Source organism: Acipenser ruthenus, chromosome 4 (genome assembly GCF_902713425.1).
Source record: "Acipenser ruthenus chromosome 4, fAciRut3.2 maternal haplotype, whole genome shotgun sequence".
NCBI lineage: Eukaryota > Metazoa > Chordata > Actinopteri > Acipenseriformes > Acipenseridae > Acipenser > Acipenser ruthenus.
In genome coordinates, this window is record NC_081192.1 from 13,513,868 (window position 1) to 13,530,359 (window position 16,492).

Below are 16,492 nucleotides of genomic sequence, written 5' to 3' on the forward strand. Positions count from 1 at the left end.
TTATCAGTGAAACAGAATCATAGTCTCAATCCAGTTACGGGAGAAAAAAACTAAAGTGAACAAATCAACACTTTTCCAAGAGTTTAACTGAACGGAGTCGGCTCAAAAAAAGGGGAATCACGTGATCAAAAATAAAAACCAAAAACGAAGAGGCCTAATATACTGTATGGAGGTGACTGTCTCTCCATTCATGCATCTATATGTCCCATTTACAAATGTGCATATATCTGGACAATCTGTTAAGAATTCATATTGTTAGATTATTTTGCTTCGTTCATATACATATTTTATTTGTATATGGTGAATCAAACTAAATTATTAGTAATTGCAATACTATATGTATACAAGAGATAAATACACAGTCATCTGTAACAACATTTGCGAATTCACTAAACAAAATTAGCAGTACTGTATCTCATATGCTTTAGCTGTTGCATTTTATTAGCTTAGTGTTATGAGAACATCAACATTTTCAGCAGCAGTAATGTTTACTACATTTGATTATTTCATACCAAATATGGTACACTGTATATGGAAATGCTTCCATTTCTAGGATTAGCTAAGCCATGTGTTAAGAAGTTGAATAGTGAAGAACTATAGCAGCACATTTCACTCCCAGAAAGTAAGGCACTCTCCAGTGTTATTACCTGGACAATACTAGACACATGAGAGCAAGTTCAGCAGTCAACATGTAATCTCACAGCTCTTAGATGGAATAGATTCATTTTTTTTTATTTTAACATTGGAGCCTAGCAACGCTGATACAAAGCAATAAAGCAATTCCACCTAAAGGAACAATGTTTCCTGAACATTATCTTCATCATCGGATTATGAAGTTCCTCTTGTAACAAACATTACATTTGTTTTAAATGTCAAAGTAAGGGATATTTTGTAGATTGATAAGGCCAAAGCCCCATTTGTTTTTCATCACTATGAAAAAGAAGTTTTCTCTAAAATCTTAAACAATAGTCAGAACCACTAACTCATTTGCAGATGTCATTGAGCAAAATTAATGAAGTGGAAAGTCAGTCCTGAACAGCACTCCAATCAGTTTTCAATATAAAGACCATGCTACTTTGACACAAACTGCTGTTCATCTATCAGCAATGTATGCCCATATCACTGCAGTGTATTTTTCCAGCAAATTGCTTCTCCATGTATTTCTTTGAAAATACTCTAAATCCACAAATCAAAGTGATTTGAGTGCCCTAACCTCTAATCTTTTCTATTAACCCATAAACGTAGAGACAATAAAACAAGGGTCAAAAGGGATGAAAGACCAGGCTCACTCCTTTAGGTGTGATGTGCTTTCTTTTTTGTTAAACACCCACTAGGAAGGTGCAGGAGTGCATTGGAACAGGTTTTCTGCACAGTTAGCCCCCTAATCTAAAAAGAGCATATTCGGTTTTGCTTAAAAGCACATTGAATTTGAAATAATCAGTTTATCCCACTGCAGGTAGAGATCTGTAATAACCTGGGATATCAATTGTTTTGCTTAACTGAAACCTGACATCCGCCTAATGAATACATTTTACTTAACCAGGCTACACCTCCTGGTTTGGACTCTATTGAGAAATCCCGTGCCTCTGGTCGTGGTGGCGGCTTAGCAGTTATCCATCGCATTGACCTCCATGTAAAAATGATCCCTGTACAAAATGTCACTTCATTTGAATGTCTGTTTTTTAAAATTGTAACTTCTCAACCTGTGCTGGTTATTCTTCTTTACCGCCCACCTAAACACAATCTGGTGTTCTTAAATGAATTGTGTGAATTGCTTACCATGCTGAGTCCTCTGTCTTCTATTTCTCTCCTGCTTGGTGACTTCAATGTACATGTACAGTCCCCTGACCTGTAACCTTGCAGTTGGCTTGTTAGCTGTTTTTGTTTGTTTTGGTTTACTTCAGCATGTAGATTTTGCAACACACAATCAAGGTCCTTGATTTAGTACGCTCTACTGGTGTTGTAATTTCTAGACTTGATGGGATTGATTTGGGACTTTCTGATCACAAGACTATTTCCTTGAATATAGCTATTCCTCTTCCACCCCCTCCTAGCAATCGTACTGTCATTTTTCGTAACATTAAGTCTGTCTGAGGCATTCATTAATTGGCCTCTTCACCAACCACAGTTCTTTTTAATTGAGGAATTTGTTGCTCACTATAATAATGCACTAACATCCATTCTTGATGATCTAGCCCCTCTTAAAACCCTTCTGGTCTCCTTCACTTACGCTTATCCTTGGTACACTAAAGAACTACGCTCTTGAAGGCCACCAGTTGTCGTTTAGAACGACAGTGGAAGAAATCTAGTCTGACTGTCCATGCACAGATTTATGAACACCAGGTGTCTATAGAGCTGCTCTTAATACCACCAGATCACCATACTATTCCTCTATTATTGAGAGAGGGAGTGGAAACCCTAAAGCTCTTCTTACCACCTAAGGTGTTACAACCTCTCCATAATACTGCTTCCTCAGCATCTACTGACCAATGCAATATATATTTATAGTTTTTTCAGAATAAGGTTGATAATATCAATAATTAGCTACACTCTTCTCCCTGTCCTGACTATATTGTTGTGTCAAGTCCTGTTTCACTGGTGTCTAGGTTATCTCAGTCCGTAAGTATTTTTTTAATAGCCCATACCGAAGCAGCACATGTTTTCCAGCTTTAAAATGACGTGATATTTTAAAATAATGTCTGCAAAATAAACTGGTAATATAGAACAGGATGAGCTGTTTAAAGGCTGATTGCACATTGTGGGCAATCTGAAATAAAGCACTTTGATAAAGCACTTGTTATTGGATTGGTCTCCGTTCTATCGCAGAAAAAATGTCCGATCTGTTCAAATCGTACTTAGGGTACTACAGTACTTTACATGCGAAAATATCCTGCGTTTTCCGAAAACTTCAATCCATGTATACAGTTGAATTCTAATTAGACTTTCTATCGTTAATCATGTAAACACAGAAAAGTGATGTTTTAAGAAAATCAGTTTTCTGATTCAGTTTTCCGAAAACATTAGTTTTCGGAAAACACTTTGTCATGTAAACGTACTGACTGACTCCTTGGTATCTGGTATTGTTCCACAAGTGTTAAAGATTGCTGCTATTACACCAGTTTTAAAAAAGCCTGGTCTTGACCCTGACATTTTAAATAACTGCCGGCCTATTTTCAATCTACCTTGTTTTTTATCTAAGATCCTTGAGAGAGTAGTCTTGTCTCAACTCCAGAATTATCTGCTGACTAATGAGTTACTCGAACCTTTTCAGTCTGGCTTCAGAGCTACGCATAGCACTGAAACAGCCTTGGTCAGAGTAGCTAACGATTTGCTTCTGACTGCAGATTCAGGGGCCCTTAATATCCTTCTTCTATTAGACCTCAGTGTAGCCTTTGACACAGTCAATCATAATATATTGACTGAACGTATGGAAAAATGACTTGGCCTTACTGATACTGTTCTGTGCTGGTTTAAGTCCTGTCTGTCTGAAAGACAACACTTTGTAACTCTTAAAAACTTCAAATCAGATATTTCTTCAGTTATTCAGGGTGTCCCACAGGGCTCTGTTCTGGGCCCTTTACTCTTTTGTATTTACATGTTACCACTTGGCCAGATTATTAGACACTTTGGCCTCAGGTAACATTTTTATGCTGATGATACACAGTTATATGTGTGCACAAAACCTGATACAAGCGCTGCTACCTCTGTACTAGTCAGCTGCCTTCGTGACATAAAAATTTGGAAGCAGTGTTTTCTTAAACTAAACTGTGACAAAACAAATTATTTTAATCGGTTCCCAGTCTCTTGTTCGTAGAGTTGGGAATTTTAATTTGGATATTGACAGTGTAAATGTTTCTGCTTCCACTGTAGTATGTAACCTGGTTGTTATTTTTTTATTCTTCTTTGACCTTCCAAGCCCATATTAAAAATATCACTAGGGTGTCCTTTTTCCATCTCCGCAATATTGCACGGATAAGGCCCCTTTTATCTTTCTCTGATGCTGAAAATCCGATTCATGCTTTTATTACTTCTAGGCTTGATTAGTGTAATGCGCTTTTATCTGGAGTCTGTATGAGAGTTATAAACAAGTTGCAATATGTGCAGAATTCTGCCGCCCGTGTTTTAACCCATACAGTATTACGGGAACATATTACACCTGTGCTTTTTAAACTACATTGGCTCCATGAATCCAACTACATTGGATCCAACTACATTGGATCATGCTCCTCACGTACAAGTCGCTCCATGGCACTACTCTGGGATACCTCCGAGACCTGCTTCATGTCTACTCTCCTGTCCAGTCTTCCAACTCTGGTAATCTTCAACCACCTATTACCAAGCTACGGGCCATGGGATAGAGCCTTCTGTAGTGCAGCTCCTTACCTCTGGAATGCACTACCCAGCTCCATAAGAGACTGGAGATTTTTAAAACCCGCCTCACAACAGGGTCTGTGTTAACGCTGTCTCTCACTTTGTTGAATGTATTTGTATTGTTTTTGTATTACTGTATTTTATCTTGCCTTATCATTTGCTAATGCTGTCTTACTTTGTTGAATGTATTATTTTTTTTTTATTACTGTATGTTATCTTGCCCTCTCGTTTGTTATCTTGTCTTTCATCAACTATGTTAAGCGCTTTGGGATTGGAAAGGCGCTTTATAAATAAAATGTATTATTATTATTATTATTATTATTATGTTATTGCTATAGTCTGCAATGCTGTATAATGTACTATGTTTTACAGTCCTTTTTATGTACAGCTACTGTACTTCCGGGGAGTCTGTAAAAGGCCATAGGGTTTATTCAGCTGATCTAAACAGTGGCAGATTTAAATATCACTACTGTTTAAATATTAAATTGGGACCAAAACCGTCCTTTTACTTTCTTTTACATTAAAAATATATATATCCAGGTTGTAGGACTGAAGCGTCTCGAGTCAGTGGGCTACCTGTCCCTCGGGTTTCCTGAAGCGCAGCAACCACTGCAGCGCGGCGTGATCAGTGCGGAGCACAAACCGGCGACCACAGAGGTAGGGGTGGTAGTGTTTGATGGCTTTTACTACCGCCAATAGCTCCCTCCAGGTCACGCAGTAATTGCGCTCCGCTTTGTAATAGAACACAAGGCCCAGGAAGCTGCGGACTTGCCTTGTGTTGGCTGGGGTGGGCCACTGCTGCACAGCGGAGATTTTCCCCAGGTCAGTGGCGATGCCCTCTCCGCTGACTTGGTGGCCGAGGAAGGTGATCTTGCGCCTGAGCAGGTGGCACTTGTCTGTGTGCAGTCGCAGCCCAGTGACCTGGATCCTCAGCAGCACCTGTCGCAGGTGGTGCAGGGTCTCTGAGAAGGTCGGTCCGTGTACCAGTAGGTCGTCCAGGTACACCACACACGCCTGCCTGGGGATACCATCCAGTACCCTCTCAGCCATTCAAATGTGGCCAGGGCATTGCATAGTCCGAACGGCATGACGTTGAACTGCCAGAGGCCCTGTCCAGTGGAGAATGCAGTTTTCGATTTGGCATCAGGGGTGAGCTCCACCTGCCACTAGCTGCTCCACAGGTCCAGGGAGCTGAACCAGGAGGACCCGGTGATGAGGTTCAGTGACTCTTCGATGCGGGGGAGTGAGTAGGAGTCCTTCCTGGTGACTGTGATTAATCGGCAGTAGTCGACACAGAACCGCAGGCTCCCAACCTTCTTGTTCACCAGTACCACAGGCGTGGCCCAGAGGCTGTTGGATGGCTCTATCACCCCCACTTCTCACATCTCCTGAATGATCTCTGCAGCTGGCGGGGTGGTTCCCGATTGGTGGGGATTGGCCAGTATCGATTTGATGTTGGACCATTCCTGTTCGTCCTCCATCCTCCGGACAACAAAGAGGTGCTCAAACTCCTGCAGTAAGGCGCAGAGTTGATCGCTGTCTCGTTCCTGGAGTCCCTCTTTGCTGCACTGGTACACCCCCTCCATGGTCTCACTAAGGCGGCTTCCTGCTCTGGGTTCGTGCCTTTTGCACAATCCCTAAAAAGAGCTTGCGTTTGCAGAGATCCGGGAGATGGTGCTGGTACCTGTCGTCTCTCTCTTCCTCCGCTCGCGTCTTTTGCAGGAGCCCTTGAAGGGCGGACACCCTCTGGGATCCGGGTGCTGGTGCTTGGCAGCCGTCCGTGCTCTGGTGCTCTGCTGTGGACTTGCTCTGCACTCGCACCAGTTGCAGGAGCCCTTAAAAGGACTGGCGCTAGCGGGAATTCGGGGGGGGGGGGGGTACTTGCGGCTGGCACTGGTGGCTGGCACTGCTCTTGCGCTTGGTTGATGCCTTGCTCTTGGCGCCGTTTGCAGGAGCCCTTGAAAGGGCGGGCATGTACCAGGGTTCCCGTGAAAGCTGTTGCGCTGGGTGGGGTGCCTGCTTCATCCAGGAGGAGTGGCGGGCCTGCTCCAAAGGTCACCGTCCCCTTTGCTAGATCTAGCCGTCCTCTCGCCTGTTGAAGAATATCCAGCCCCAGGATGCACTGGTCCTGAATGTCGGTGACCCAGACCTCCTGGTCGAAGGCAGTCTCCCCTAGGCGCAGCTGCAGTAGCCCTCTCCCTCGCATCTGGGATAGTTGTCCCGTCACCGTCCGCAGTTGCACCGCCATGGCTGCCACTTTAGCCTGGCTGGCCTGGCCGGCCTGCTGGAGGATGTCGGGTCTGACCAGGGTGACAGTGGATCCAATGTCTATCAGAGCAGTGCAGGGCATGCCCTCCACCCTGCAGTTCAGATGGAGATGCGCCCCGATACTGGTTCTCCCCACGATGACTGATGTGCTGGTGGTTTGGTTGGGGTTGAAGACCTGGGCTGAAGTTTCCCCTTCTACTTCGGCCCTCTTACATTTCCCGCTGGTGACTGACTGGTTCTTGTCCGCGGCGCCTGCTGAGGGCAGTAGTCATGGATGTGACCAGGCTGCCCGCATTCCCAGCAGAGATGAGGACCAGGGGGTGGTGGTAGTCCAGACCGTTGTACCATGGCTTGTTGAATGGCCAAGATATCCCGCAGGGCCTCTGCCAATGAGTCGATGCTCTGGGCTGCGTCTCCTTCTTGTTCGGCCCGTCGGGTGGTTGGTTGTGGCCAGCTACTGGTCTCTTCCCTGGTCACGTCCTCCCATTCTTGGGCGAGTTGGCAAGGTGCAGGTACTTGCGAAGTTTGCCCAGTCCCATGGCTTCAATGAACTGGAACCGGGCTTGCTCGTCTTGCTCTCAGGTGGCAGCGTCTGTGTATGCCTGCCAGGCCCGCTCCATGTCTGTGGCTAGTCGAGCCAGGGACTCCATTGCTGTCCATGCTCGCCTTCAGAACCTGGCTTGCAGCAGCTCTGGTTCCCCTGTACTGCCGAACCAGCGTTGGAGGGTGGCCACCAGGGTGCGATAGCTGCTCATCTCCTCTTCGGCCAGGTTCAGCAGCACCATCTGGGCCTCTCCCCTCAGCGCCGCCATCAGTTGCTGTGCTATGTCTTCCTCGCTCCACTTGCACAGCTTTCCCAGCGTGGTTAGCTGCGCATGGAAGGCCTCCCAGCTCGTGGTGCCATCGAAACTGGGCAGCTTCGTGGGATGCCGTCCTGCTGTACCTCCATCGATGTCTGGTTGATCAACCCGCGGTCTCGCTTGCCTCTGTATACCCAGCGCGGCGCTCTGCAGGATCCAGCCAGACCCCAAGCGCTCTACCGCCAGTGACCGCCATTCTTCCGTGCGGGTCTGGACTTGCTTCTCCTTGCTCCGGGTTTCTGGTGCGGCACTCTGCAGGACCCAGCCGGGCCGCCGATGACCGTGGTCTCTCAGAGCAGTTCTTAATCTGTTCCGCCATCTGGGTTACCTCCGCCTCGAGTTCCCTGATGTACTGGGACTTTTTTTCCCTTTCGCCATTCGTCTCGCCATCTCTTAGCCGCTCCTGTCTGATGCTCGGGTGATCCATTCCGTATCCCGCTTCTGACCCAAGTGTAGCGTATTAGCAAGGAGGCAGAAAACGGAGAGACACGCTGTTCAAGTTCAACTCTTTTTTTTTTATTTAGGACGCTAGCTCTAGCACCCTCTCAGAGTCCACTGCTCTGACTGCTTCTCTGCATGCAAGACCAACAACATATTTGCGGTGCAGCGCCCTTTTATAGCGTAGCTCTGCTCCTTTATGTTAAGTGGGTACCGGAGTTTACACACATCCCATTGGTCCTCAGCCGCACACTGGGACCAATGGGCACAGACAAACAACAGCCAATCACAATTGAGACTCAGGAGACAACACACACAGGCTAGGAATTACACATAGACAGAGACAGGGTTAGGCAAGCAATGGCGGGAAATACAGTACAAAACATAAAAGCACGGATCGCTAAAATATATATATATATATATATATATATATATATATATATATATATATATATATATATATATTAGGGTTGGGCATCGATATGCACGTATATCGATAATATCGAAGTTTTCCAAAACACAGAAAAATAAAATAACATATAATTAACAGTTCCCTTTCAATTCGAAGATGACCACCAACGACATTATGTATGGGATATGCTGAGCTCTCTATACCAGAGCTGCCGATTAGGCCCCTTCCTGGGATGACGCACTCGGTCCCGTCTATCGAGGGATTAAAACTGTCATCCTGAGGAAGCCATTTCTCTTTTTCCTTTTCAAGACGGTACGGTAAGACCTCTATCTCTAGCTGAGCGTGTTGATAGAAAAGAGTTTCTGAGTCGTGTTGTATTTCCCTTGCATTCGTGCTGAAAGCCGGCTTGCCGCTTTCCTGGAATTACCGACTCTCTAATTTGAGTCTCTTTTTCTGTCTTTCAACAGCCTCCTCGCTTGTGTGAGCGACCGCCTGTGCAGTCACCCTGTGATTGATTGTCTATTTCTTTCTTGGGAGAATACAGTTCCTCCACAGGGCTAGGCCTTGCTGCATCCCTGCTGTCGAGTGATTCTCCCAGCCGCCGTCTGGCAGCTGGAGTGGGCCTTGTTGTTTGGGTGCCGCGTAACCTGTCTCTTGATAGACCGCACGGCCCTGTTTTCAAGGTCGTGCTGTGGATAGCTGCAGCACGGTTGTTACTACAGCCATCCAGCCATGTGTTTCTCCACCACGCTCTGTTGCTTCATCCCGCTGTACAGTAGACCTCGCCGGCTTTGTAGGTCGCCCACCTTGGTGTTCTTCCCCTTCTGTTTCTGCCGTGTTTTTGCTGTCTGCCTTCAACTTGCCCACCGTGGCTTCGGCCCTTGTGTCTCCCTGGTGCATGCTATGCGCTGACCAGGTGTGTGACCACGTGGTTAGGGAAGGCATTGTTGCATAGCTGCCCCCTGGTGATTCCGTACCTCATCCATGTGCAAAAGTTGTAGCATTTTTCTACTCAGATGCATTAGTGTGTGTGTGTGTGTGTAAAATGTACACACACACATGCATGCATGCATACATATATCTCCAGACCTTGTTAGAGGAAAAGTGTCTGAATCTCTGAAACAATGACCCATTAATGTACAGCATGGTACTCTGGATTATGAGGATCAATAACAATCATCAACAGTGATGTTGCTAAGGAATCAATAGCAGGTAATTGAACACCACACTTTAGAATCCGGTCAAGGTTAGAAAATCTCAACGGACAAGACTGGACATGTTGCTTCTTGATGCAGTTAATTTAAATAAAGAAAAATCTCTCCTTGTAGAGCTCCACCAGCTCATCATGAAAACCATCCACAGTCATTCTTTTTCAATTCTGAGGCAATTTGAAGATCTCTCTCATATCTTTCAAAATAGAACCACCCTTTGAGAGTAAAATGCCCATCTAATCCTTATCAAAGCTGTTCATGAGTGTCTGGTGGTGAATGTTTTGTGAGATCAACCGGTCACTTTGGCCCCTGGACAGGAAATTTAATATTTTAATAGTTGGAAGTGAACCAGCATATTCCTGTTACCTGTCTGCTGAGCCACCCTACACCTTTCAGATACTGAATAAAATTGTACCACAGAGATTTGCTAAATATTTTTATTCTCATTTAATTTCTATAAATATGACATATCTCTTGCTAGTTATCTGTGCCTGAAGACATATGAAATTGGAGCAAATTACTCTTGTAGCACAAGGCCTCAGAGGCAATCATGGTTTTTGAGTTATTGATATGCCATATGGCCTTTTCATAAAGATTGTGAATAGTTGCAAGATTTAACACTATAGGCTACAACAGTGTTTCCTCTTCTTCCCACAAGTCTGTGCAGTTAGCTGTCAGGTAGTACATGGCTATGTAATAGGAACTGGAAAGATGGATTTCATTCCACATGATGTTTTTTTTACAAACACTAATCTGTAAGCTAGTAGTGTCTGTACCTTAGAGCAAAATAAAAGTTGTCTGTCATTATCCAAAGTGTAGATCAATAATAATAACCTGCCGTCTTTCCACAAGATGATACAAAAACAGGCTTAAAGATAAGTAATAACTGATTTAAGTGATTGTGATGTGATTGGCATGCTGTCTTTTTCAATCAAAATGTACACTTTTGTACAAGGTATATCATTAAACTAGAGAAATGGATAGCAATATGTACTTTAAAAAAACAAAACAAAAAGTTAATAGAACCTCAGTCTGTAGCTATTTCAAGGATTCTGTTTCCAGAATGTTCATTTTATTATATGTACTATGTATGTATGTATGTATGTATGTATGTATGTATTTATGTGTGTGTGTGTGTGTATATATATATATATATATAATTTTTGCTCAAAGAGCCAGCTGCCCAACGTTTCGATATGTTGTACATATCTTTCTCAAGGGAGCCTCTATATATATATTATAATTATGAAGTGGTTACTCATTTACTAGCTTCAGATATCCATGGTTTCCATCAGACCGCATGATAGGGGATTACACACTGCTGCGATCCTACATTACTGTTACAAATAATTCACAGAATTCTAGAGATTTTCTTTAGATCACCTCTAGACTGAGGATCGCTTGAAAAAAAAGCCTGGAGGGACCATTAAACGTATTTATTTTTTAATCAGTTTTGAAATAGTGATAATTTCATTTCATTAAGATCAACTCTATAAGGGGAATTCTAATAAAAAGTATACTACACAGACATTGAATTACAGTAATTCAAAAACCAGCCAGAAGTAGACATGTTAATACCATAAGCCTTTTTACCATGATACTCATAGCATGAAATGCAGGTCATCCCCATGATTTTCATTGGCAAGCTAAAAATCACCCATGATGTGTGTCAATGAGACACATACCAAGGATTGTTTTGAGTTGATTATTTTACATTGTGCAGTATGTTTCAGAGAACATAAACTATTCCTTCAGAAAAATCTTTCCAAGTGATTGGCTTAAGAAAATATAGTGCACTGGTAAATGACAGCAGACCTATTTGACCATTCAGAAGTGGATTATCCTTGATACACAATTGACAACTAAATTGACAATTCCATTTTTCTTTGTAGGTTCAACCTTCATGATGGTGAACACCTCCGGGAAGTTTTCGGGGCAGAAATCACAACTCATGATGCCACAGCTAAAAGAAAATGACACCCACTGTATAATCTTCAAGTACTATGTGTCAGGCAGAGATGGGGTGAACCCAGGTCTACTGAATGTTTATGTGAAGGCTAACAACGGTCCTCTGGGGAGTCCAATCTGGAATATGTCTGGAGTTGCAACAAGGACTTGGAACCAGGTAGAGCTGGCTATTAGCACATTCTGGCCCAGTTTCTATCAGGTATGTGAGCTCAACTCTTTGCGTTTTACATAATGCATATTTACGTATGTTATTAGTTCTTACCACTCACTAACGGAACAGCAAATCGAGCACTTAACTAACTGTCCAGGGAATCCAGGGAGAATACACTGTACTGTATCACATTTACTGTCAGTGTGCATGTGTTTACATGTGCCTGTGTTTGCGTGTGTGTGTGTGTGTGTGTGTGTGTGTGTGTGTGTGTGTGTGTATGAGTGGTAATTCTACACTGTTAACATGCTCGGGTGAAATTCCAGCTATATTAGTGGTGAGTTTCAGACATCCAGATACTTCTTTGACTTACTTGTGGCCAGGGTGGTTCAAATCAGGTCACCAGATCGCAGAATGTGACCTTCAGTTTTAATTTTAATATGGCCAGTAAATTTTACTGTTAACTCGCAACGCTGGCGACTAAGCATTCACTGTACATACAACTTAGAACGTTCTGCATCAAAACTGGCAGAATCTGCACCGTCTGTTTTCATCTCGCAGAGCCAATCCTTTTGAACTCATGGAACCACAACCCCCTTTTCTTGTTTCCATAGTCACGCACACCAACCAATCAAGTTAGGGTAGAACAGCGGAAATGATCATTCCAAATCTATTCTGCTTTGTCTGTAGTTGGGAATAGACCGCTTTTACCAACTTTAATGAAACAAATAAACTTGACAAGGGAAAAAGGGAGTATTGAGGTGTCTCTGCAGCCCTACGGCCCAGAAGGGCATTCAAAATAACAGGACAGCTTTTAAAAATGTCTCTGTGCTGCCGGAGAGCTGCTCTGTGAAATTTATCCAGTGTCGTGCAATATGTAGTTCCCCGTGAAAATTCCCATTTCTGAAAGAATAGTATCACATAAAACTAAATACAAGAAACGTTTGCCTTATTAATATACTGTTATGTTGCATTTAGGAACCTGGCAGCTGGTTTAGTTTGCTTCCGGTAAATTATTGAACACACTGCATAGGGCTTGCACGATTTCTTTAAAATGTCTTCAAACAAAAAGGCACCAGCTGCATCAAAGATCGGAAATACATCTGCTAAAGTCGCTCTTCCAGTACAAGGAGGGGACATTTCACATGTCCATTATTATTTTTACATCTATGTATGTCTTTATTTAGCATTTACTGTTTTTCAGGTAAGCAATTATATATTTATGAACATTTGTTGCATATTAACTCAAGAAAATTATACATTTTGAATGTGACAATGCTATTTTTCTACTTTAATAAATATATTTAATCTTGAAATTTCTTGAAATACCTAAATACAATTTCTTGGCAACTCACTCAGCAGTATGATTGATTAGCTTAGACAACATGAGAAATTTAGGAGGCTGTGTGGTGCAGTGGTTAAAGTCCAGGGCTTGTAACCACAAGGTCACCAGTTCAAATCCCACCCCTGCCACTGACTGACTCACTGTGTGACCCTGAGCAAGTCACTTAACCTCCTTGTGCTCCATCCTGCGGATGAGATGTTAAATCAATTGTAAGTGACTCTGCACATAATGCACAGTTCACAGCCCACCTCTGTAAAGCTCTTTGTGGTGGTGGTCCACTATGAAAGGTGCTATATAAAAATAAAGATGTTATATTATATACATTTAAAAGACATATGTTTTGTTTATAGTAGCTATGTTTTGGGGGGAGGAGTGAGAGAGAAGCTAAGACTCGAGCCCTGTCTGAGGGGATGGCTTATAGGCAATTAAAACTTAATATGGTCAGTTTATATTTCAAGCAAAGTGAGCTGAAGTAAAATCTGCAAAAATTGCATTGGATTTTGTTTTTTAGCAATCAAATTTTGTGCTGCTTACCTGGAATTTGACATAAAACAAAAGCAAATATGACAGCAACTGAAAAATAAAGAAATGTGTTAACTTCCTTGCAATTTTTATATAGTTATCTTATCTGGCATTTGATTAATATGGTTCTATTTCCTGGCATTTTATGTATAAACTTCACTCATCAGGATTTTATGCACACAGTAAATAGTTTCCTGGCATTTTATATATATATATATATATATATATATATATATATATATATATATATATATATATATATATATATATATATATCGTTATCTGGCATTTATTGAATATAGTTTCCTGGCGTTTAATGCATATAGTTCCCTGGCACATCGATTGTCTATACTCCCCTCCCCAATAAAGAAAAAAACAACAAAAAAAAAAAAATCCATTACATGACAACAAAGCATGCAAAAGCAATGTGTCTGCAAAATATACATGTCTCCTCATATTGTCCTCATTTGAAAATGCTGACCACCATAAAAGTTCACTTGGCCACCAGCCTGCAAAGTTATTTGTCTCACTCTGCTTGTGGCTTTTTTTTTTTATCAGTGGAAAGAGTAATCCTAAACAGAAACAGAAAGAGGAAGTAATGAATACATGTATGTGCACAAACTAGGGTTCCAGTATATTACAAAATCCCACTTGGCTTGATGGTTAATAATGGACATTATTCTAAGAATTTAAATTTCTAAAGAACAAGAAAGAAGAAGCTTGTTTTATTCAGAAGGAGGAAAGGTGCTCTTAATCACTGTACTACAGTTTACCTAAGAAATTGCTAGGAGATTAATTTGAAAAATAAAATCGTTGTAATCCGCACTCCAGATAAGGTTTTGAGTCAATCAACAATTTACTCTCCAATTTAGACACTATGGGAGTAAAATATATTTTAGGTGATTAAAATGCAACCTTACCATGAAGTCATGACTATTTTTAATAAATACTGTACATACTTTAATGCTAACTTATGGGGTATGCATTAACTACAGCCTTGCATTTTAACGGTAATGTTACTTTGAACTACTTGGTCTTGCAATGAAAACTTCCCTTTCCTTATTTTCCACCTGGAAAAAAAAAAACAGCAGTCTTTTTTGTAGCTATTTAGTCTTGCTTAATAATATTAATAATATTATAGTCCAGGAGGTTGCTGCTCTCGATGTAGTTAGCTGCCTCGTTCACTGAGTCTCCTCCCACTAGAACTCGGCTGTTACAGTTTTTATAGCTGTTTTCTGTAAATCTTCCTTTCTCAGGAGTAGATGTACTAAAGTGTTGCGCCTGTTGCAATAGTCGCAAACGAGTTGGAAGTCTAGGGTGAAATGTACTAACCATGCGCAATGCTGTTAGTGACTTTTTAGGGAATGCTTTGCGGCAGCAGTTTTTCTTTGTGGTTCAAGCTTAGATGAATATGTAATTTATGGGCATTCCTTCATATATTCGCAAAAAGGGAGCAAAGATAGTGCAAATGAGGGTTCTCAAATATTATAATGAGATGTACTAAAGCTGCCGACAATTGTGACACAAATTGTGGCATCAATTTGTTAAGAACTTTTGAAAGCACGTTTGTGGCAATTCCCAGTCCACTTTTTTTCTTGTGCATTGACAGTTGTGCTCAGTGCATTTTTGAGGCAAACACCCAAGAACTTAATTTTCACTGAAGTCAGGATGTACTTGCAAGCTTTGAAAACAAATTTCTATGACATTTCTGGTTTCCCCAATGTGTTGGGAGCAATAGACTGCACACATGTGCCACTAACCCTTTTAAAATAATCTTTTATTTGCAGTGTACAATGAAGCAGCATGAATTATTTTGCGTTTCCGGTAGGCTAGGTGTTAATTTGACTTTACTGCTGTACTATATGCTGTATGTGTCAATTGTACAGACTTATATTTTTACATAATGTAATGTGTAGCCTCCCCAAAACACATTAGTGTTATTTCAGTGCAATGATTTCCATTTACAATCCATTGACACTATAAATGTATATGTGTGCAATTTTATTGTATTGTTTTTAAATGTCCTTATGTCGGACAAACATGTCCTGTTTAGCGAGGGGCTACTGTATGATTATGAAAAGCTTTTTGGGGGTGAAGGTGGGGGCCACACTACAGAATCTGATGGGATTAAACTGCCTTTCATTTTTTTAACAGTATTAAAATAGGTAAAATGAAGACAGAACAGAATGCATTGTACAGGTGACGTTTACATTTAACAAAAACAATGTTATTTTGATTCTTGCACCCTTGCATGTACAGACGCTATTTATCTGAACAATGTCGCACGACTCTTACAATGTATAATGCTAGATATCCCACTAAAAAGACGCAACAACTATTTCAATTAGTATATTGCGGCTCTCTTCATTAACATATTTTCTCTTAGTACCAGGGGCATCATTTGCTATAGGGCGGGGGGGGGGGGGGGGGGGCAGTTGGCCTGTCGAGACCTTGGTTTGCCCCCCCCCCCCCCCCCAGACAATCAATATGGTATTATGTCTTCCACTTTTTGACCCCCCCACACACACATCATAACATCACATAAGAACATAAGAAAGTTTACAAACAAGAGGAGGCCATTCAGCCCATCTTGCTCGTTTGGTTGTTAGTAGCTTATTGATCCCAGAATCTCATCAAACAGCTTCTTGAAGGATCCCATGGTGTCAGCTGGTGACATATAAGATGGTTGAAGTTTTTCTTCACAAACATCTTTCTACTCTAACTCGGATCCAGAATGAAGTCAGCAACGGTTGCTATGTGATGTAATTGCTCGTGCTCAGTTTCAAAGTATTAGCGCCATTCATTCATTTTTGATTCATAGTTCTTCGTTTTCCAGTGATTATATTGACAACACAGAATTGCATTCTATTATTTCTGTAATAAGATAATATTATTGATATCAAGATGAGTCAAACGGAAATGTTGGATATGTTTGCCACAGCAGGTGGA

At 41.8% G+C, this 16,492-nt stretch overlaps 1 protein-coding gene across 10 annotated transcripts in view; it reads left to right on the forward strand.

Moving 5' to 3' along the window:
• Positions 1-16,492, forward strand: part of LOC117400192 (receptor-type tyrosine-protein phosphatase mu-like) — a 290,059-nt gene that overhangs the window by 100,904 nt on the left and 172,663 nt on the right. For all 10 annotated transcript variants that reach the window (XM_033999725.3, XM_033999727.3, XM_059022031.1 and 7 more), the window contains exon 3: positions 11,453-11,727. In XM_033999725.3, coding sequence (XP_033855616.3) covers positions 11,453-11,727 — 275 coding nt within the window. The remainder of the gene's footprint in view (positions 1-11,452; positions 11,728-16,492) is intronic.